The sequence below is a fragment of the Trachinotus anak genome, unplaced genomic scaffold (assembly GCF_046630095.1).
Source record: "Trachinotus anak isolate AG129_WGS33_773 ecotype Australia unplaced genomic scaffold, CSIRO_AGI_Tana_v1 ptg000004l, whole genome shotgun sequence".
In the NCBI taxonomy this organism is placed as follows: Eukaryota; Metazoa; Chordata; class Actinopteri; order Carangiformes; family Carangidae; genus Trachinotus; species Trachinotus anak.
The window spans coordinates 23,428,981-23,452,943 of NW_027273855.1; the positions used below are offsets into that span (position 1 = coordinate 23,428,981).

Genomic DNA, 23,963 nt, shown 5'->3' on the forward strand with positions numbered 1-23,963 from the left:
AACCCCTTGGCTTAGTTCAGTTTCTACAAGGTCCCTCTCAAAAGTATGTTTTTTTTTCTTTTTGGCATACTTTCCTCAGGCTGTCATCTTTACCCCAATTTATGACATGTTGACGGGTTCACGGCATGGCATTACTAGATCCCTTATGTTTTCTGTGGTAAGCATTGAGGAAATGTAACATTCTTCAAGGAGATGTTTAGTTTATCCTGTTGCCACAAGAGTGCAGAGTTGAGTCACTCAGAAATATCTTTTCCCTGCGTGATGGGCTTGAGATGGTTTTAAAAACCCTGGTCCTACAGTGCCATCTCATGGTTCATGTGTGAAGCAGCTTTATGGTCAAATTTCCTTGGAAAAAGGAAGAACACAACTGAAACCACTTGAAACAGGAACTTGCAACTGTTTACACCAGTGGTCCTCAAAGTCAAGGGTCCCTAGCATTTCTTTTCCCTGTATTTCTGTCCATATGTAAAACAATGACAGAATTTATGACTATTATGTTCATGAGTTTCAAACACTTTCTGTAATAAAACAACTGAAAGAAAAAATCATTTCACCCTGGAACAAAATCTTATCCAATGGGGGTCCGTGGTCTAATTTCTGTCAGTATAGGGGTCCTTGACATGAAAAAGTTTGAAAACCACTGGTTTAGACATCTGTTAATTGTGGCTTTAGCAATATAATTTCAGGTACCTGCATTCAGCATTTCAGTGAGAGACTATCAGTCTGAAAGCATACCATGTGGGCGCAAATGCTCTGAGCAGGCCAGTCCTGGGTCGACTCCCACCCAGTTGGACTCTTTGCTGCATGTCATTCCCCTTCTCTATCCCATCTCCTGTGACCGTTCACTGTCCCGTCGTGTAATAGAGGCATAAAATGGCCAAAAAAATAGTCAGAATCTTCAAATTGTGGAAAAACAAACAAATCTAGATTTGAATGGGATCCCAAGAGACCTTAATGTCACTCATTACCAATCTTTGGCAAAAACGTTACAACTGTCAGGTTGTACACTGACAGACCACTGCTACTGCTGACACTTTAACTCATGTGAAAGTACTCCAGAGATGAATCGAACAGATACATGTAATGACAGCTATCTGGGCAGCCAGCACTTTAATGAATTAATCCCACAGAGCTTATCTGGCCATGTGCTGCCAGAATACACACACAGTCTCCAGATGCTTGTACTATGGTTGGTGGAGGGGGTGGGGGGGCTCTCATTTGGCATCCTACAAACAGCAGTGTTTCGTTTTCTGTTCTTCTTCTTCAGTCGTGATGGATGACAAGGCAGTACATGAAAGTTAACCAAACACATTCATTCAGTGTTTCAATGTTAATTTGACATCAAAACAAGGACTGTTTTGCAAAAACAGGAAAAGCGTTGATGAAAATTATTTGGTAGTATTCTGGCATTTCTACTCTTCTTCTTTTCCCTATTTGTTGTTTTGTTTTTTTGTGCTCTTGTTGCAAATAGAAATCAAAATAGTTATATAACTTGGACATTAAGGACTAAGAAATGATTGCTCAATAAATTTGCAAATAGTGGGGTAACAAATCAAAAATGGGTGGTTGTGAAATATGAGCTGTGAAATGCCTTTTGAAGTACTAAATGCTTTGGTCTCATTCTCTGCGAGGGCTCTCTCTCATGCATCTTGTGCATCAATATGCATAGACCCATAATAGATGCACTCAAAGAAAATCTGAATCGGGGATTTAAGGCTCCTGGGGTTATGACTGAGTATCTCTGAGACCCAAAGCACTCCCAACCTTCACAACCCTCTCAACCTTGAGCATAAATTACTTCAAGATGTCTACCCAACCACCCAATCAGAGCCAATTAGGGCTAGTTACAGGCCTGTAGACTTTACCCTTTTCAAGAAAAAAACCAGGGAAAGGACATGATGACGCTGGGGATGAAGAGGAACGTTGTGAACAGACAGAAAGAAAGAGAGAGGGAGTGTGTGCATGTTTGGGAGAGGGATTTTCCACAAAGTGTTGCAATTGTTGCTAAGTAGATTAACTTTCCTTGCTGTGTTATGTATCTGATCATATGTGTGCGAATGTCCGATGGTCTGCTCATGAATCTGTTGCGCACAGTACGTGTGTGCCTCGCGCACTGGGCTGGGTCGACTGGTACCAAGGGACTGACTTTATGAACAATAGGAGTGGGCTTCTACCAGAGGGGAGTGCTAAAGAAGAACATCTGTGTGGGATCAAGGCAATGCAGAGAATAAAGGAGAGTTGAAGGTGGGAGGAGAAGGAAAGGGAGGATTCTGGCATTGCGCTCTGTGTTGTGGAAAGTACTACAACGCAGACCTCTCAATCATTAACGAGAGCACGTCATGCATGTCAGAACTAAATGAATAAGAGGGAGGAAAATTTCTCTGACTCCACACACGATTATCAAGACTGCGTATCAAATATTCACTTTATTTTTTCTGCAGAACATATCCAGCAGTATTTTGTGTGAAAATTGTGTTTACACAGAAACAATCTCTGGGCTTCCCAGAACATGATGCAATGACAAAAGAGCTTGAGGCCTGTGCCATATTTCCTGTTTGTTTCTTTCTCCTCTGACAGTCTGTTTTCTGCAGTAGGATGTGTCACTGGTGTCAAGATAACGTTTAGGTGACATCATGTCCTGAAAGCAATAGGTTTGTTGGTGAAGTGGGATCAAGCTCTTTACTTAGATGCTTGGCCTGGAATCCTCTAACTGAACCCAGGACCACTGGATTTCCTCTCAACATGGTATATCTTCATTGTTCTCGAGCCACACCGAGACCTGAGATTGTGGGGTATGATCTTCTCACTGATCAACTCTCCAGAGTATTTGGCAAGAGGTCTGGCTGTTGTGTTATACTACATTATGTCTTCCTGTGTTTCTCTTTCCACGCAGCTCCCTTGGTGAGAAACTGGACTCTGGTGCTGTCCCGCCATTATGATACGGAAACACTTGGCCAGGTCCTGTTTCACACGGTCTTATGTAACACGCAGGAGATAGCAAGATGGCACAAGCTACAGGGTTAAGGCTGAATATTAATACATTTCCATGTTTATCTTTCATGGGCTTGGGGGTCATCACCGGGTCTGCCCACACACTTGTGGACACACAGAGCAGGGCAGATGCCTGGCTGTTAGGAAACATCATGCATACAAGGTGAATGGCAGGAAACAGAAGAGGAATTTAGATGCAGGAATGGTGAGAGATGGGTAGGTCAACAGGATGATGTGGGAGGAGAGGATGCCGTCAGACTGAATGGAGAAGCACCAGCGGTGTCATCACACAGAGATGAGGGTTTCTCATAGTTTCCTCCACTCTTGTTGGTCAAATCATCACTAATGTCCTCTCCAATAGAGTCCCTCTGCGCTTAGGTTCCTGTTCTACACCCCAGTCCCTCTCATGAAAAGGAAAGCAGGAAACTTCCCTGCAACTTCCAGGAATGTTTGCTGACATTTTTATCCTAACAAACATGTAATTATAGTGACTTTTAATGGCAATTTTTTAAATGGCTCATCAGCTTCCTCGTAATTATGAGTTAAAAACAATAACAAACTAACTAATTAGGAAAACGGAGAATGAAAGAAAGTTTTGGTTGCAAATATGCAATTTAAATTCAAAGCAGAATGACTATAAATTCATGAAGGGCAGGTTAACAAAAACTATCATTTTATTGCAATCTATAGGAAAAGCAATCTCTTAATATTCTGCAAATGATCTTGTGGCATGCCACAGCACAGAAGAAGGGTACAGAATTAAGAAGGATAACAAATTGGACAGAGAGACAGAAAAGGGAAAATGAGACCACTGCCAGGACTATTATTGGGAACAGCAACAACTTGCAGTGCTCTCAGATTCATGCATTTATTGCAAAATATGAGCTTTGAATGTAACCAATATTACCCCCATAGTTATGCCTGTTAGCCTGTGCCATCACATGTCAGTCATGCTCCTATGATGGCTCCATCCAGCTGGCTCAAAGACCCAAAAAACAGCAAAAACTCTTTAAGAAAAAAAAAAACCAAAAAGACCAAATGGGTCCCTGAGGGTCAGATTCTGTGCTGCCATGTGCTGTTCCTCGTGATGTCCTGGCAATGGCCCCCCACCCCTCGCTGCACAGAGATTCTTTGTGCATGTAAACCAAAATAAGTCAAATGGTCACATAGGGAGGGTAACCAAAAGAAGGAGGGGGCAAAAAAAGATATAAGCAAAATCCCTTAGACATACCCCCTGCAAAGCTTAGCTTATCAGGATTCTTCAACTGTAAACAGGCACATGCTTCACATTCAAATGAGTGTTAACCATCCCACGCAAAGATAATCCACTAATAAATAATAAATAAATCATAACAAGAGAGAAGTTGTAATGTATGTCATCTGAAAATGTAAACTTTCAAGTTTGTTTCATTTTTACAACACCAAGGTGCTTCACAGAGACAGACATACAGTATCATGTATATACAAACAAGTGTAAAGACGTATATGTGCATAACAGATGTTTTCGAAATAGCAAAACCCAAGGAAAACCAGAAATGAGATAAAAATAGATTAAAATGAAAACATATTAAACACAGTTAAAAACCAGAGAATAAAAGTGGATCTCGAGGTGCATCTTAAAAGCATCAGCAGACTGTCTCTGGCCTCCGGCAGGCTACTTCAGAGCCAAGGAGCTGCTACAGACAAAACCCTGTCATTGGCCTTGTGTTTCCATGAACAGTGCACAGCCAACATGCCACGGGGGGAGGATCTGAGGGGTCTGGTGGTGCTGTAAGGGGTGAAACCACAGAGAGATTTGTTGACAATTAGAAGAATTTTGAAGTTTATCCTAAAATTAATGCGGAGCCAGTGTAAGGATGCAAGGATAGGGATGGTGTGGTCTTGTTTCTTTGTTGACAAATGGGCAGCAGTATTTTGAATTAGCTGTAGAAAGGAGATGGATAGCCTGAGAGAGGGTAGTAGTAGCCCAGGTAGAGGGTAGTGGTCCAGCCTGGATGATGTTATTGTGCATTTATTTGTCTTTATGAGTCAGAGGTTGATAGTAAATGACTAATTTCGGAGATGGTTCTAATTCGGAAGAAGCTGGACCTGCCTTTTGAAATGCAGATCACCATTGATAGTGGAGTTTTTCTTGGGCCTATGTCTAACATGTGTAGTACTTATATAACTGACACTTCACATGTTAAGATGTATGTTTTCTTACAAGGCACCAGGGCGTCAAGCAGATATGCAAGAAGATACTGCTTTACAGTTGTCAGAAGTTACTATGTATGGTAAGGTATATTGTTAGAACACATGTTGCAACCTATATATCTATAGATCTGTGTTCAAGAGTTGCTCTTTGTCAGTATCTCCTGAATGCATGTTTGCTGATTATTGATCCGTTGATTGTCGATAATAAAATGTTCAACTGAGCTTCAACCTTCCAGTATCTACTATATTATTCCAGAGCTGTCAAATTCTCCGGCCTCCAATAAGTTCTTCTCATCTCCTCAAGAAATCATCCTTCCATCCATCAAATATAAGACCCAGGGTCTGCTGGAGGCAGAAAGGTGATTCAGGTTCTGTATGGTAACAGTGGTATAATGTGGGGGGTAAAGAATAGGATCTCTTTCTTGTCCTCATTTAACTGAAGCTAATTGTGAGCCAATCAGTCTTTAATATGTTTGAGACAGAGTTTGGGAATCGAGGGTAAATATGAGTATCATCTGTGTAGCAGTGAAAAGAGATGTCATGAGTTTGGATGATTTCTCCCAGTGGGAGCACGTAAAGAAAGAAAAGAGGTGGACCTAAAACTGAACCCTGTGGAACCCCACATGAAATATTCACAGGTGTGGAGAATGAGTTGCCAATGGAAACAGTGAAGCATCTGTTTGAAATGTAAGAATGGAACCAATCAAAGAAATGCTGACTGAGCATGTCAGGTGATCCAGAAACATCGAGTAGTTTACTGTGTCAAAAACTTCACTGAGATCTGGAAGCATTTACCAGCATACCACACTACCACATTTGCCTGGAATTTCTTGAATATATTGCTCTGGCTGGAAAAGGACACACTTTGATTAAAAACAGCATTTTAACCTACATCTAAAACCTACGAAAAGATAGAAAGCTGAGAAGTTCACCTAAAATGATTTGGAATAGCTGTCGATACCAGGCTTCTTAAAGAGTGGCTGAACTATTGCATGCTTAACGCAGGCCAGGACTGAACCTGTGGCCATAAAATTATTAGAAATAATACAAAAAATATAAATTAAAATTTATTAAAAGTAGGAGGGATTGGAGAGAGATTTATAGTGGAGCAAGCAGGGCCGTGTAGTAAGGAGTTTATGATGTTATGTAATGGTTATTAATCAGTTTTCTGCACTACGTGGACAGTATATTTAGGTGAAATCATAGTGAATATTTCAATGTATTTATATTATTCCGTTCAGCTTAGTGGCCTACTACTTTTAATGAGATTTTTGCTCCATCATGTGTCACCGTGTTGCATTATGTTTTGTTTTTTTTTGTTTTTTTGACAGATTTTATTTGACTGTCACATCATTTTATGATGATTTTCTAATGGTGTGATAATGAGAGACGATTATTAGACAGAGGCAGTCGAATTCAATTCCCACCGGGCCTACTTTAAATATTTTATATTTGATATATTATATCAGGTTTCTTCACATCTGTTTCAATTTATTTTGACTGTATCAAGAAATGTTTTAAACCACAGCTAAGTTTACTTATTTGTCAAAACTTACTTCACTCAAAACATACTTTAAACCCATACTGTCACTTTCATTAACTGTCAGTGTGATTTCAAGTGGCCCTCAGCATCCTTTAAAAAAGTACTAGGACTGAAACATAGAAGGTGACCAGTAGGAGCAGCCGTTCCCAGACACCAGCCTGAACTTGGCTCAGTTCGGTCTCATGGTTGAACTGTTTGACAAGCAAGCCTCCAGGCAGTCCTCAAAAACCCAGCAGTGGGACTGCAGTGCTTCCAGATGTGGCCTGCCTGGACGTCTGGAACGGTACATCTCTCATGAAAACGGTGAACACCCAACATCTCACAGTTGAAACACACCACACATCAGTACAACAGTCACTTTCTGCTGATGTTTGCGATTACGAAATAGCATGTGTGTTTTGTCTATGATGTCAGTGTGTGTGTGTGTGTGTGTGTGTGTATGTGTATGTGTGTGTGTTACAGCATTTGAAAAAGGCGTGTACATGCAAACATGCATGTGCGCTTGTGCGGTTCAGTGGATGACTCACTATAGGCTGTTAGTCATCTGTCCAGGGACACACAAAAACTGTGGCCAAGCGTTGTGTGTGACGCCATGTGCTTTTACAGGCCTCTCAGGTATGTGCACAACATGTAGGAGGCAGCAGAGCTTTCTGTTTACCAGGTGCATCTTCAAAAAAGAGAATTAGGACGTACTCGACACCTTTCTACAAACCTTCAAGCTGAAGTTGTGTTTTAGATTTCTAGATTTTTTTTTTTTCAAATTTGTTCTCTCATAGGGATACTGAATCTATGAGTATTGACTATACTTTCTTCTCATAGCCAAACCAGGGGAAACCGCTTATATTTCTACCTCGTCTGAGAGAGCGTCACATGAAACTTTGCTGCAGCGCACCCACAGCCCCCACACTGCAGAAGCAGATGTGCTACTGGTGCACAAACTGTACCAACTTCTGTGAAAGAGGGCCAACTTCTTCACCAGGAAGGAAAACTATGACAAAGATAAGACCCAACCAGTTGCCAAGTTTCAACCACTAACATCTCATTATTTTATCCCCACTGCACGTGTGTAGGCACACAAGGACAAGGAAGGAAGCCGGGACCGTTGCTTTGGGGGAAACGAATTAACAAGAGGCAGTTAGAAAAGGGGTGTGGAAAGAGCAGAGAGGGAGGCTGAAGGAGTGGGGCCATATAAAGAGCAGCAGAACACAAGCCAGGCTTTATCCTGCTTGTCTGTCCCGCTCACTCAGACCTCACAGGAAACTCCCATCTACCGCCCCCCGCCCCCCTTCCCTCACACTCACTCACCTTCACTCACCACACTTTTTGCTCTCACACACAGACTGCGCTGAGTCTGACCAGAGAGGATGGCCGCGTCCATGTGGAGAATGAATGGGCTCTGGAGACGGATGGCTGGAGTTCTGGTGCTCTGCACTCTGTTGCTCAGCAGTGAGTACTCTTCTAATTATCAATTATACTACCTTCTTTTACAACTCTGACTCACTCTTGTTATACTCTCCACGCAGTCTTATGTTGCCTGTGGAAGTGAGGTTTCTTTGTTGTTCCTTTGTTTTTGTCTCAAAAAGTCTCATTATAGCGGGCAAAATTCAGTTTTCTTCCACACTAGTTGGGGGGTTGTCTTTGATGTGTTCTGCCATGAGGGTGCACACAGATGCAAAGAGGAATGGTTAGCAGTTGTGCAGCTGCAGACACAAAGGGTCTGCTCAGGAGTGGAAAGTTGCAGTTGAGAATAATTATGCTTTACATCCTGCAGTGCATCTGGGTGGAGCTAATATGTGTTTGAATGGTTGTAAAAGGACTAAAGCCACACACACACACACACACACACACTCACATTAATGTATTTCTTAATTAAAAATAGGATCTGATTAGTGCCATCTACTGCATGGTACGCTGTATATGACTGTCTCTAGTGGGTTAGAAAGATACTTCAACTACATGCGTCTGTCTGTGAGTTGCGTATAACAAAGTGAACGCACATGTGGTTTCAACAGAGAGCAAAAATAGTTCCCTGAACTGTGTTCCCTACAGATCTGCATACAGTCAATAAGTGTGTGTGCGTGTGTGTGCGTGCGTGTATGTGTGTGGACTCACTGGGCAGTCCGCTTCAAATCAGTCTGAGGCCTGATGCTAATTGCAGGGTGATGTATGGCTTGGATGGTGTTTCTTCCTCGCTGGTTGTAAAGCAGGACTAGGTCTAGTTCAGCCCAGCAATAACGACTTCTGCAGAGCCGTCCGTGAGCGCAGGGGCGGTAAATGTTAGGAGTGACCTTGGCAACGCTAGGAGGAGTACTCCACACTGATGAGGGTTTACTTAAAAAGGGAAAAGATCATGAGATGGCGGAACATGTTCGTAGTTTGCGCAATAAAAAGGCACACCACATACCATCTGCATCAGCAGCTAAACAGATGGTAATTAGATTTACATGGAAATCTAATTACTCCAGGCACTCCCCGCCAAGAAATTAAAGCCTCGATACAGGGACAACATTTTAAGACACATCTAATAATCAGTTGTGTATTTTTTGTTTATTACTGCTGTTGCTTGAAAAACAGTTATTTTACTATCTTATTATCTCTATAATTAGGACTTTGTAATAATATAATAATTGGAAATGGCTTAAAACAACCATGCTCATTGTGCCTTTTATCACATTTGCATATTGCCTACCAGGCATAATCTATCTTTGATGTCTGAGTTCTACTGAGATTTCATTTTTTAAATGTGAACAAACAATCCTGTTTGAAATAGGATCTTTCACTGGCGCCATCCTCGCGCTTCTGTTGTAGGTTTTTAGCAGACAGCTTCTGATTTCTACTTTAAGAATATCACAGGGGTGTTGTCTCAAGTTTGCTGACCCATCATCAGTTCTTTACCACATCCAACAGCAGCCGTCCAATCACACAGTCCTGCAACATTGTTGACCCTTGTGTAGCATCACAGCGTATATTTGCAGGGGCATGGTCAAATTTGGCCCTGAACGAAGCTCTCAGTTAAAAACACTGTATATAATGATTTCTTACATCTACATCCCAGCAGTTCCTCCATGGCTATTTCTGTTTTTGTTTTGGTACATTTTGCACCACCAGCCAAGTCACAAGAGACATTCTGTCTCCTCAGTGACTCTTTTCATAATATAGGACTATGTGGCTGCAGTGGTATATGGGTCAAAGGTCTCACTCTGATGACGTCAATATTCTCCAATAAAGACACAAAACAATTTTAGTGTTTCATGCTCCATTATGGCTGTCTTGATCAAATAAAGAAGACTCTTTGTTAAGTCGCTCTATCCTGATGAATACATAGCCATGCCACTGCACAGCTCCCGCCTTGTTGTGTGTTATTCTCAGTCAGGAATAACGGTGGATCAGGAGGTTTAAAACCAAGTGACAACCTCCGGGGCTGATGGAGACAACGTAGAAGTGACAAAAACTGCAGTTCCTCCAATGGCCACTTGAGGCTGGCTCCAAAATTGAGTCAATCCCCATAGACGGCAATGTTGAAATGTCCAACTTTGCAGCTGAAATAAACAGCCTGGTAAAACGGTTTTTGGTTTTATAGCTAATTTCTCCCTTCATGACACCTGTACAGGGGGTGATTTTTTTATGTATTAATATGTAACTCCCAACTCTTTATAACTTTATATATACTATTTATAACTTTATATAACTACTATTCCCACAAACCAGAACACACCAAAGTCTCGGCTCCACACACACCCCACCTTTTTGTCCCTTTTGAGTTAGGCAGAGTCTGCCAAGATGGCAACGGCAGAGCAGCCCACTCTCAGCTTCAAAACCGATCTTCAGAAATCTATGGATGTCATCATCCAGGCTATGTCCATCTTTATTGACAGTCAATGTTTAAAACAGGCTTTGTAGTATGGACTACTACATTGGACTTACCACTTATTCAAAAACAGGTGGTCAGATAGGAGTATGCTAAAGGAGAAAAAACCTGAACATTATCAAGCATTAAGACAATCTGTCGTCACATACATTGCTGCAGCTAAATCACTGAAAAGCGTGAATCATTCTGGTTGCAAGCCCATCTGCAGCTCAGTTGATAGCACTTGCAGCTGAAGAACATCTTGGTTTAGGTTTGTAGTTTAGAAACGCTGATTTCAGTCAAACAAGAGCAAGAGAATGGAAGAGTTAATGGCAGGCAGGATGCAAGAGCAACAAGATGACAGCCTTTGGCACGCTTGATTTGTGGATGTGTTTGACTGTGTTTATCAGAGTAAACATCCTTGTCATGCACTAGCAGGCCAATCATGCCGATTCTCTGGCAAACACAGATTTAGTTTATGCTCCCACTTCCCATGGCTGTCAGTCAGTAGTTATGCAGTGGTGCAAATATGTAGCACTGAAATGGGCATGGACTGCAGTGTCTGATGATGTCATTCAATGCCTTTTGGAGAATGTTATAAGCTGTCTCTCTCTCTCTCTGTCTCTCTCTCAAGATTTTCAGGGGAAAACCCAAGCTTTATGTCTGCTCTTGAGAAGGGGGGAAAACATCTTGTTTTTCATTTCAGTGTATGATGACTGTTTCTGTTGTTATGACAGTTGCTGTTAGAACATACAGCATTAAGCAGAAAGATGTTTGCTTGTGATTGGGAGATTACAGTGTTGGTGTGCATGTGTTGGTGTGTGCACGTGTGCAAAGCCATCAGTGCTCCTTTGGTAGAGCACACACTCAAGTGGCCTTCACCGATAGAAGTCATTTAAAATGGCATAAATCGAAAAGGTTGATTGAAGAAAAAGAGGCTGAATTCTGTCAGAGAAAATGTGACACGTCGTAGCTAAACCTTTGAAAAAGGACAGAGCAGGCTTCACAGAGAGTAGAACCCAGCATCCATATCTCCCTGCATACAAATGTACAAAGCTTTGTTTTCTCAGACAACTTCGCCCTGCCAACGTAAACATGGGCAGAATATTGCCACTCTTTCCCATGGCCCTCAGCTAGTGACCAGCATTCTCTCAGTCCCAAGTCGTGATGGTGCAGTTTGATTCACGTCATCTGCTGGAGGGTGTGGGTCTTTTTATGTAAGGCTTGGCAGATAGTGGTCTTATGTCAGGCTAGGGTGTGTGTCCACTTGGGCCCCAAAGCTATGGCTGAGGTGCCACGTGAGCTCTCAGAGTAAATTAAACCTGGAGCCTGCACTCTGTCACACTTCTAGTTTGCCTCAGTGAATTTCTACACACGAGAGAGCCAGGCCTGTCCACTGCTGAAATCATTCAAATATTCTTAAAGCAACGCCTCTCCTGATTGTCCGCTCTGTTACCTCATCTGCCAGCCCTCATCAGCGTAAACACCATAACAAGGGGAGGACTTTTTAAAAAAAATTGTTTTTTCTTCCCGCTGAATTATCTTCATTTGAATCCGACTCAGTTCCAAAGAAAACATGTTAATTATGAGAAAACAAAAACCACTGTCGCCCCTAACTAAACGATCATCCAGGAAAAGGAGTTGACTTGGAGAAATAGATCGTCTAGCAACAATATTTACCTAGTGAAACAATCTTAATGAAAAGCAGATGCTGCATTCAAATCTTCCTTTTCCTATTACTGCTGTTTCTGGTGAGCTTATTGTTCCTTGTTTCCCTGGCACCCTGCTGCAATTTTACAGCTGTTGAGTTTTACCAGCGTAAAGGAGTGGGAGAGGTGGGGTGGTTGGGGGGCATGGGGGGTGGGGGTAGCCGCCTTCTCCTCCTGTTTCTCCTTCATTTTCAGCAAAATTTTGGCGGCGCAAGCAAAGGCAGAGAAACTCCAGATATATATCACCGCTCGGGTCGAAATCACCCCACTCCGTTTAGCTAATGAGCAGCCCCCAGGATTATAGTGTGAACTTGGAGGCACCCTCTGCTTCTTGTGTCATCCCTGCTTCTTTTTTTTCACACTGCCTCAAAAAAAAAACTTGAGCAACAGCTCAATGATCCTCCTCAAACTGATTGATCCGAGGTTTTGTTTTTGTGATATGATGCCAAACACTGGTAGAAAGCAACTGTTGCATAAAACACATAGTGTACGGAGGATATCCAGGCAGGGCTGTCTTTATGGAGGGGTATACTATGCACCCTGGGGAATAAAAGCACTTAATGAGCCTTGGCCGAGACCTTTTGACTGCCAGAGTAATTGCCCCTGGTAATTAATGTTCAGTATAAGCATGCCATTGAGGCCATGCTTTATACTTAACTGAAAACACAAGTCTGTTTGGACACTACGTTCATTTGTACTGTATGTGTGTACACACATAAACAGTGTGCAGGATTTTCTTTTGTGTAACCATATCTGGAGGGCTATTAGATTATTGCTATTATTTCTCAATCTTCCTCTCCCACTTAAGCTCCTTAGCCTGAATCATATCAGAACCAGATTGTTTTGGGGCTATAGGTCTCGATATCTTTTTACAACCTCTCCCCACACAGTTTTGTGTAAAAACAGCAGCTGGAATCAGTCCATGGACATCTGCTGCTGAAGCCCAGTCCTGGGTCTGACACAGGGAGGGGAGCAGCTAGCTGCTCCAGCCTCTCAGAGCAGCTGGTGCTTCCAGTTTTCTAATCCGCTAACAAAATGGATGGGCTGTTTTGGAAACACAGGTTTTAAGTTTCACTGGCCTGCTGAAACTATTTTAATGAGTAAATTAGGGGTAGAATAAAAACAATGGCAAGTAGCTGCTATCAATCATCACGTTATCTTTTCATTCTTTCCTTTCTTTAATTTAACTGCTTCTCTCCGATCTTGGGTTTTAAAAGTGAGTACATGAAGGAAACAGAAACATTTAAAATTGAATAAAAATTTTGAGTCAAATTATCATATCAATCCACTAAAATGCAGAGGATAATCCTTCTGCTGTATCCTCATTGGCGTGTGGTTGGTGCATGTGTTATCAGGAGCCCCCAGCATGTTCACCTCTGCAGCCAGAAGACGTCACTGCATGCCATGTGCTGTGACAGCCACATCCTGTTAGAGGATGTGCATGAATAACATTCCAAATCTGTTGTTAATTCCTATCATGTTTTTTTTTCAGACTATCTGGTATTTTGTTTAAAAACACCAGGGATGTGGGCAGGGTGGAAAAAGTAAACTTTTGCCACCCGTCTGTGCAGAAACAAAAATAGTTCTCACGTTCAGGGACCCGAGTTCATGGGATTTTTTTTTTTTTCAGATTAGTAAGTGAACTGTATTTCTGTAGCTTCACTTGGTGGTATAGTCTGCTATAGTGTTGTCTGTTTTTTATTTTTTTCATACAGTTGCAGAAATTAGACAGTGAAATATTTATGGTTTACCATGAGATCACACTATGGTTCCTCAAGGATAGTGTTGCTGTGATTGCAGAACCTGCCATTCTAGCATTTAGAGAGCTTTAGGATTATGTCACATCTGCTCCTGAAACAATTACTTGATTAATACATTAGTTGAAAATGAATAGAAAATGAATTTTCATTTAATTTAATCATTCATTAATCATTTATGTCATTTATGAAAAGTGCCAAACATTAAGAGCATCCAGCCTCTCAAATGTGAGTACTTGCTGCTTTTCATTATTCATCATTATCATTATTTCATTATAAAACAGATGCCATTGGTTTTGACTTCACCCTGGGCTCTTGTGATGGGCATTGTTTGCCTTTGATATTTTATGGAATAAGCGATTATCAGAAAAAAAATCTTTACAAAAAATCAATCAATAATGAAAATAATCATTAAATATCATCTATTAAGTCCCAGAATTCCTTTAGTGTCTGTGGGACTGAAGAATTCTTGACCCCAGGAAGTCTAAGCTGTAGTGACATTTCTCCTAACAGAGAGTGAAAACAAAGGAGTGAGAAGAGACTTTAGGGTGTTCTGAGGACATGGAAAGGTGACAAGAGCAGGGTGTGGCTCGGCGTGACAGCCAAGGTGTTGTCTCAGTGGTCTGGGTGGAGGTCAAATGCAAAGTCCCACGACTTGGAGCTGAAGCTTTCCCCCTTTTGAATGATGTCACCAATCTCACAGCTCTCTGACGGCACATATGCAGGGAGGGAAGGAGTTCCCTAAGGAGACTCGCTGCAGCTGCAGCACTCTTCATCAGGCCTCCTCCCCAGTGTCCCCAGAGAGGAAGCAGGCCTCATCCTCAAAATCACAAGTAAAGGACTGCCGTTCCCTGCTCGTTCTCTATGACTGCACCCGTTTAATCAGGTGTGGCGATGTTTGTTTTTACTGCAACTTCCTCACTCCTCCTCAGCCTTAATCTGAGCGCTGAGAAACAGGAAGGGACGACAATTACAACGGGATCTATGAGTGACACAGATGAGTGACACAGGGACACAGTCAAGTGACTGGAACCAGATAGCACCATTCTAATTATACCTACCCTCATATCTTAAGTGCACCTTCACACACACTCAGACTGACACAATCTGTTTGGCTGCAGCTGCTTGTAACTGAGGCACAGCGGAGGGTGATAAAGACAGGAGGAGCATTGTGTTGCAGTTAACAATCCGTTCATGCAGCATGCTGATGCCTCTGTTGTAGCCGGAGGCGAGCTCGCTGATTATAAACAGGATAAGCACAGGGTCCACTGGTGCAAAGACGAAAAGCGGTTCTCAAACTTGGTGTAAAAACAGTGCTGTTAAAGGCCATACTGCGAAAAAAATGAATTTTTTATTTTCATATTATTAAAAAATGAGTTCACCTGGAACACGAAACACAAGCCGTCAGATGATCACAGAATCAATAACTTTTGTTTTCGTGATCTCTGGCTACCCTCAAGCGTACAGTTGTGCACCATGGGCTGAGGAAGGAAAGCATCTACTGAGCAGTAAACAAGTGTCAGTGCAGGATGCTGGAATCAAGCTGTGTGCTGCTGAAACTAGATTTCATACTGAACTCACCAGGCTCAATAAACTTTAAAGAAGCATACACATAAAAATGAGTACAGTGTGTGTTTTTTTTTTTCCCTTGCCTTACCAGGATAGCATCAGCGTTTAAGCTCCCTCCAGAGAAAGATATGCACTCTATATTCTCTCGTTGTGTGGCTATAGGTGTGTGTGTGTTGTGTGTGTGTTGCTGAACTTGCGTGGGTGTGTCTGTGTCAGTGAATAAGGGGCAGTTGGAGGTGGAGAGCTGAAAGGAAGTTGTCTGGAAGAGAAGAGAACCCAATGTAACGATGGAGGATCTGGCTTTCATAACAACGTCAGTATGTAAATCGATGATAAGAAACAGCCTCCCCCTCCACTTTATCGTCTCTGTTTCCTGCCCCCCCTCCCCCCTGAATACCTTGGAAATATATGGTTCACCACCTAAACCCAGGAACCCTCACATCTGTATGTGTCTGTGTCTATCTCAGCCTTGTCATGTGATTTATTTTTCAGTGTGGACCACCACATACTATATCCTGGAATTCAAGCAGTGAGTGATGATGAGCAATAAAGGGGTTGTCAATTCAGTAATGACCTTTCTTAATCCATTTCTCTCCATATATAATCCACTACAGTCAGCTGTGAAATTCCTGACAATCTTCCAAGTGCTTCGGGCTGCTTTATTTATGGACGTGATATCTAATATGTTTACAGTCTGACTGACTCCTGGAGTAGCCTACGATCCCGTGATGAAGCACATGAAATACAGTTGGGCCTGCCACTCAGTAGCTGCACACATTCTAGCAACACCTCAACAATAACTATTGCGGTTTTGTAAATCCTCCCACACAGAACAAAGCATTTGCCACAGGATGCGTGTGCTAATTATGTAAGCGGACACGGTGCTCTAAGGCACTTTAAGCATCCCACCAAATTACAGTTGTCATTTACCGCTGGAATATCAGCCTTTCCCCTGCCTTTTAATTGCCGTTGCTTTGTCCAACCACAGGCTAAAGAAACGCAGCATTTGAACTGTCACTCACAATGCCGGGCTTGTGTTGTATCCCCTCTTTAACCCATGATTTAGTTCTTTACATCTGGCAGGGCTACACACCACATACCACGTCAAAGGCTGGAACACCCAGGCTGAAAGATTCAAGGAGGACAGCCAGGGCAGGAAATCCACTTGACGTAGCCCGGTAGTGAATAGAGGAGTGAAGAGCAAGATTTACTTGAACCCAGAGGTTATTTAGTCTGCAGCCTTGGCCGTGTGCTCTCTGAGTCCATCAAAAGCTCTCTGGAGGGAGACCAAGCTTGTATTTATGGAGAGGGAGTGTTACTCTGTGTTTGTGTTAAGACAAGAGGTCCTAAGGCTTCGTGGCTGATGCTGTGGGGCCTGGCTGGAAACACCATGAGATTTGTCTGAGGAGGCTGTGTCCACATTGGTGGAGTGTTACTGTCTGTTAACCTCTAATAACACAGAGTTCAAACATGTGACAGTTTAAGGTGAGTAGACCGGTGTGTATGTGTGTGTCAGTCCATGAGCATCTGTATCCATGAGCATATACAGTACGTGCTTTATATATCTGTATGTGTGCAGAGTCTGTGCACGTAAAGGGTGTTTAAACAAGAGAGGCCATTAACACAATGATTTATGTTTTAAAGAAAGTGAGGCGGTAAAAGCTTTAAAGCATAAATAATCATGCTTATTCCAGTCAGCACTGAATACTTCACTGCTTAGACAGTTAAGTGCTTTAAAAACATACCATAGATACTGTTTGTCCTAAGAAAATCTTTATGCCTACGAGGCATAAACTGAGGCACTAGGTTAATTCAGTGATGTGGAAGCGAAACATCATTACACTATTAAACATAGCAGCTCAAGCTGAAGGCTGAATGAAGTGAAAGCTCTAATAGCACAATGAAACATTAGGATCTAGGCCCAGTTGGACCAATTAAAATGCAGCATATGACCAGCTTTGGACAATGTTCAGCCATTTGACGCCACTGTTGAGATAAAAGGCGCTGCAGGGGGAGGGGGCGGCTTATGTTACGGAGTCTGGTGCACAGCGCAGGACCATGCTGGACTCATACAATCATGGTGGCCACTTGTGATGTGAAACTACCTTTTGTTTGTGGCGCTAATATTCCCACAGTAAGTCCTACAAGACTTTGTTAAAATGAGTCATGTTTATAGGATTGCAAACACACACTAAACATCTAAATCCACCACATTTATATAAATGTACCTTGCGTTTAACTAAATAATGGTGGTGGTACACCAAACACATTTTCCCTCTGATTGCAGCATAGTTTTGGTTAGATGTTAAACTGTTTACGCACTATACTGGTTTCCTTCCATGATGAGGGGTGTGTTTAGAGATGATTGTGCAGGAGGCATTGGTTTACAGTGCTTTAGCCCCTGATTTATATTGGAAAAGTTAAGTTCTCTCTTTTTGATTGGCAGCGTGATTCCTGATTGGGCCTGAACACACACTTATACCACTTCATTTATCCTTCATGACTGTAAAAGTGGGAGCAGAGATGGTGGGCTTGGTTTTAAGGTTCTGTGTGGTGTGTGTGTGTGTAATAAGACATCACAAGTTAAAATGTTTGGCCTCTAATTGAACAGGGCACTCTAATAACATAATCCAGTTTGCAAGATCAGTCTTCCACCCATTAAACAAAAAAAACCACGAATTATGAATTTGGGAAATGCTTTTCTATGTTTTGTAACCTTGCTATGTCAGAAAGCTTTTCAGCACCACCCGACTTAATCCCAAGATTATTACAGAAACGGGATTTCTCCCAGAGGACGGATGTGTAGTCAAGAGGCCGCGACCTTTTCACTGAGCTGTTTATTTGCGTAGGCTGCAGACGGTGAGAATTAGCCCATATGTGACCACCAATTAGTCAGAGCCCCTAAGCACACACGCCAAATTGGTTTGGTATCTCTGGGTTGGGCATGGACAAGTTGTGCAAACCAACCCTCTGTCCTGACCCCATTCACTCATTCCACTGAGTGTGTGCTTGAAATTACATCCCAAAAATTCCACATATCTTTACATAAGGACAGTAGGATTTAATGATGAGCAGGAGAACAAGCTGTGATTTTAGGATCGATGTTTTGTTTTTTATCCCATATTCAACAGCAAGTGGGTTTGCTGTTGCATCAACCCTCCTGCTCATTCAAGTCATAATTCAGTCAAATCTGAAGACCCAAACATGATGCACATACTGTGTATCATCATCACCAATGTCCACTGCAAGTAAATATCAATAAGCGTGTTTATAAATCATGCTTAACTAACTTAACTCCAGGACTTGCCTGAGTATATTGCAAACAGAGACGTCAGCTTGCTTTTATTGGTGTATTGATTTTGCCAAAATATAAACAAATATGAAATGGAACTGACATCCATCAAAACCCCAAGTTGTAGGAACAATAGCTGTAAAACTTGGAGCATGGTTATCCCCCAAACTGAAGGACAGGGAATAATGAGGGAGTTATAAGAACTTGTGGGGGAGACTGTTGTCTTTTGACTTGAAAACCCCTGCACTAAAAGCTTTAATATACGAGGCTGATGTTTTCATTTCTGCTGGCATAAAAGAACACGGATGCATCAGTCAAAAATCAAAATGTTTAACACTCTCTCTCTCTTTTTCTGTCTCTTCATTCTTTGCAGATAAAGTGGTATGTCAAGATAGTGCACCTAGTACCACAGCCTCAACTGCAGCCAGTCCAACTGATCCAGCTGATCCAGCTGATCCAGCTGCAGACGTCAGTGCTGGTAGGAGCCTTGATAAATGACATTTGATATGAGCACAGGGAACCGATTGGGATTTTTGTGTTAGTTATTTCAAAGTTATTTCACTCTATATTCACATCAGAGGAGGCTATCATGCTGTAGTGGCACATTAGGTTAATTAGATAAAGGTTATATATACAGAACATATAGTATGTGGTCTGCATATAATAGGATTGGCCATGGATTGTGTCCTTAGTGACAGATGCTGCAGCTCCAGCCCCCACTGCTGCCCCGACTGTGGGTGACGCTGCCAGTGTTGCTAGCGGCGAAGACTCTGCTCCCTCTGCAGCACCTGGAGATAACCCATTCCCAGCAACAATTATAACCATTTTGCCTGGTGATGACAGCAAGGATATAGACACTTCCGGCACCACGGGGACCACCGTTGCCCCCCGTGGCAGAGCCAATGGGATTCCTGCAATTGCTGAGGTCCCAGATGACTCCCACTTTCATAGAATAGTGGTGAGTACCTGCCTGTACTATGTTCAGATCAGGTACATTTCTACTTTTCAGCTTTTCTGTAAAAGATAGCACATATGTTTTTAAAGGGACAATGGCCTGACACTGTGGTTACAAACAAAGTGTGCTGTCTTCTCCTCACCTCATTTGTCTATCTGACCTGGCTTACTGTCTTCACAGCCTAGTGTGCAGTGTGTTGGAAAGGAGGACATCCCAGAGAGCAATGCTGTCAGAGCCGTGGTAGTAACAGACAACTGTGTGAGTACGAGTTTAACGTTACAATAATTCTTCTGTAATAGGTGAACATTCTCGTGATATATCAATCCAACACCACCGAAGCTACATCCTACCACCACCTTTTTGTCGTTCAGCTTGTAACAATAGCTCTCATCCCCTCCCTGCCAACCACAGGCAGTATCGAACTACCAACAGCTAAGATTTTTGCCTTGCAGCATTAAAGACCACAGTGAAATGAGAGCAGAGAGCTGAGGCCAGTTACCATCTAGTGACACATTCTCTTAACTAAGACCTTCATCTGGCCCCTTACACCTTCGGGTCCAGAGGAAGTGGCTTACTGTACTTAGAAGAAGAGGAAGATGAATGTATTTTAAAGCGCTACAGTTGGAAATATGGCCCTGATAAAGGCGGCTCTTTTCTCAGACATTCCTCAGGCATTGTAAATCTTTAGACTGTGTTCCTGGCGGGACACAAATGAAGAGGACAGCTAATGTTTCCTCCTCTCACTCTGAGGTCCTCACGGCAAAAGGAGGAATTGCAAGGGTGTGGCTTCATTTTGTCTTTTTTTTAAAAATGATTATTATTACAAAATGCTAAGTGTTTTAGGGTTTTGTCACAAGAGGAAGATAAGGAGTACGATATCTATGTCTCTAGAAAATCTCGTATTTGGATCCATCTTACTGCACAATTATTTTTTTCTCTTACACTGCTAAATCCTACTTGGGTGCACAGTTGTTAGATGATGTGTGATGTTCAAATGCAGCTGATTGTTGCATGGTACAGTATGCCAGTCCAGATGCACAAGAGCAGAAGCAGCAGGTCAGATCTCAGTCCGCATACTTTAGTTAGCCTCTATTTGGGTCATTACTGTAACATCCACTGAGCCAGGACCAGCTGCAGAAGTCATCTGTCCAACTCACCCTGAAACTAAACATGGACTGCAGTGCCAGAGGCCTTTGCCAGCTGATGATTGGTTCAAAATGCAGGCAAAAGTGAGTTAATGGCCTGAAAGACCTTGATAAAAGAACAGCTTGTATCAATAGAACAAATTCAATAAAGCCACAAAACTTCTTTTTCATAGTCTTGTAAATCCCCAAGTCATCAGTCACTATAAAAGGCAGTGTCAAATGACAAATTATAAAATAACACACATGTTGTTCTCCCTCTTTATATGTTATTTCAGCATTAAATTAGATGTTTGTGTTGTTAAAATATGTTTCTTCAAATGCAAACCTGCTGCAACTCATCTGAACTCCAGGCACGGATGCCACGTAAGGTCAAGCTGAGCGAATATGAAACAGTGTGGGATTCCTGAGAGCAGCATGTGACACAGACAGATGGGGAAGAGAAGAGGTTCCCCGGGAGTGATTCAAGTTCAGCCTTCCTGAGTGTCTCCCACCCCTTCCTTAAAAGATCTGGACGTTACAGCAGAGTCCAGCTGTGGGCCTACTCCCAACTAACTGAGGATTTGGGGTATGCTCATAGTGGCCCTCTGGGAACACTGAGCACTGTCTGGATCACATTACAGAAAATGAAGACTGTTCCCTAGTCACAAAGCCTAAAGTTGTGCAATGAGGTGATATCATAACTTGGGGTTAAGGTGGGAAAAGGAAGGTGTGGTCAGCAAGTTTTCCATCCAAATGCCTCTGGTCTCCATTGTGCACGCAAAGGCCTACGTGCGCTGATGGTCATCAGGGAAAATTCAGGAACGCACATTTGATTGCTGGCCCTCATGTCTCTGTGTATGAAGGAAGCTATACACTACAAAATGTGAAACTTGTTCAGGCTTTTGTTAAGTTCATGTGTTATTTGCCCCACTTCCCTTTGACATATGAATCCTTTCTTATAGGAGGCAACTAAACACATTATTCAGGAGAACCCTGCAAGCTGGTGCCGCAATGAAAACTGTAATCTGGAAATCTTCCAAGATGGCAACACGGTGCTGGTGTCCAGCAAAGATGGTGGGTGTTGATGATAACTTGTACATGCACATGCACATTTTCATTCAGTTGTGACACTTAAGGTTGTAATGCATTGTTGTGGTGTGGTTTTGCAGCAAAACAATGCATAGTCCTGCTTTATTAAGTACTGATATATTTCTAATATCCATTGCTCCTGCAGCTGGTTTGGGAGCTTTGGCTGCAGCACTCCAGAGTGAGCATTTGAAAGACAAGGTAAGAGAGCTCTAGTTGCTGCCAGCTTGAGTATGATGGTGTGGAGGTGCATTAACCCTTGAAACCCACAAGACAAGTCAAGTTCTTCCCTCCAAGGCCTATGAGGGTAATTTCAACCTGGGTTACTACAAATCTGAATCAAATTAAACAATTTGCTGGACCTAAATTGGCGGCCTGCTTCATGGACGACTGAGATAACTCAACTCTGGCTTAACTTGAGAATAACAATTTTGTTTCAAATGCTATGAATTCACAAACATTACTTCTTTTCTGACCACAATCTCATCTCTTCAATTTGCTTTCAGCTGGGTGTGACAAAGACCGAGACCCCGTCATCAGCGGGCTCCTCAGTATTTGTTGGAATACTGGTCTCTGGTCTGCTTGCTGCCCTCGGGATCACTGTAGGTTACTTCAAATGCCAACGCAGGCCTGACCCCAAGGGAGTGAGGCTGGTGAGCACATTTTCACGCTGTCTGTTAAGAATGGATTTACAATATACTGTACTATATGTTGCCACTATGGACCTGATTTACTTTCTCTCTGGCTCTACATCATTTGCCACACAACCAATGAACTGAAAATCATTGCATAGGTTTTTTTCTCTGCAGACACTGCATAATGCTTAGTCATGAGCATGTCTGTGGTTCTAATTTGTTCACCTGAAATCTGTCTAGTATTACATTATTAAGATTGACCTTACATATTACCTGCAGGTGTGTTTTATCATAAATATATTTTTCACCATATGTTGTGGGTGTCTGCAATCACAGCGGCCATTATAGATTCAGTAATGCTATATGCATACATTTTCTTGGGCAAGGTTCATGTCTTGTCACATCTGAAATCAAAACAGGTCTATTTCCTTTCACTTCTGAATGAATTGCTGCCAGTGTTTTAATTAGGCAATGTGGCTGGCCAGCTATCAGAGGGAACACGCAGAGAAAGAGAGAGTGAGCCTTATCCAAAGACCCACACCCTGCCTTATTCATCTGTTTCATCTAGTAACCAGACGCAGCTGTTTCTCTGTACCGCTCACACTATCACGTGATAGGGAACCACATCAGAGGGTTTGTTTGTGTGTGTTTTTAAGTAATGGCGGGCTAGTGGATGCATCTGAGTGCGTACAGACGGGTGAGAAATTGATTTGAGGAATGAGTGGGAAAACAGGATGACAACGCCCCCATTCACGGGGCACGAGGAGTCACTGAATGATTTGATGAGCACAAAAATGATGTGAATCATATGCTGTGGCATTCGCAGTCACCAGACTTCAACCCAGTTGAACTCCAGCATTATCAAAACACCAAATGAGGGAATACTTTTTGGAAGAATGGTGTTTGATCCCTTGAGTAGAGTCACACAGACATGCAGACTCAATGCCAAGGAGCACTGAGGCTGTTCTGGCAGCACATGGTGGCCCAACACCTTATTAAGACACTTTATGATGGTTTTCCTTTGATTTGTCACCTGTCTGTGTGTGTTTTTATGTGTATCTGATCATCAGATCAAATGCTTCATTTTTAACACCCTCAGAATATTTAGTGCTCTCTTACTCAAACATTTAATAGGCAACATTAATGTAAAAAAAAAAGAGGTGACGGCTGCTTCACAGCTACTTCACTCTGCCTTCGAACAATAAGTGTCTTGATACCCAAAGAATTTCCATCTAACCTTTTCCATAATGAGTTGTTCATTT

The 23,963-nt window shown here is 42.3% G+C and overlaps 1 protein-coding gene across 1 annotated transcript in view; it reads left to right on the forward strand.

Annotated features, from left to right (window-relative positions):
* Nucleotides 1-23,963, forward strand: part of cd34 (CD34 molecule) — a 33,474-nt gene that overhangs the window by 7,642 nt on the left and 1,869 nt on the right. Inside the window, exons 2-8 of the mRNA XM_071477241.1 lie at nt 8,067-8,173; nt 19,275-19,379; nt 19,594-19,859; nt 20,037-20,114; nt 21,943-22,054; nt 22,215-22,267; nt 22,573-22,719. Of these exons, the coding sequence (XP_071333342.1) occupies nt 8,092-8,173; nt 19,275-19,379; nt 19,594-19,859; nt 20,037-20,114; nt 21,943-22,054; nt 22,215-22,267; nt 22,573-22,719 (843 nt within the window). The 5' untranslated portion in view covers nt 8,067-8,091. The remainder of the gene's footprint in view (nt 1-8,066; nt 8,174-19,274; nt 19,380-19,593; nt 19,860-20,036; nt 20,115-21,942; nt 22,055-22,214; nt 22,268-22,572; nt 22,720-23,963) is intronic.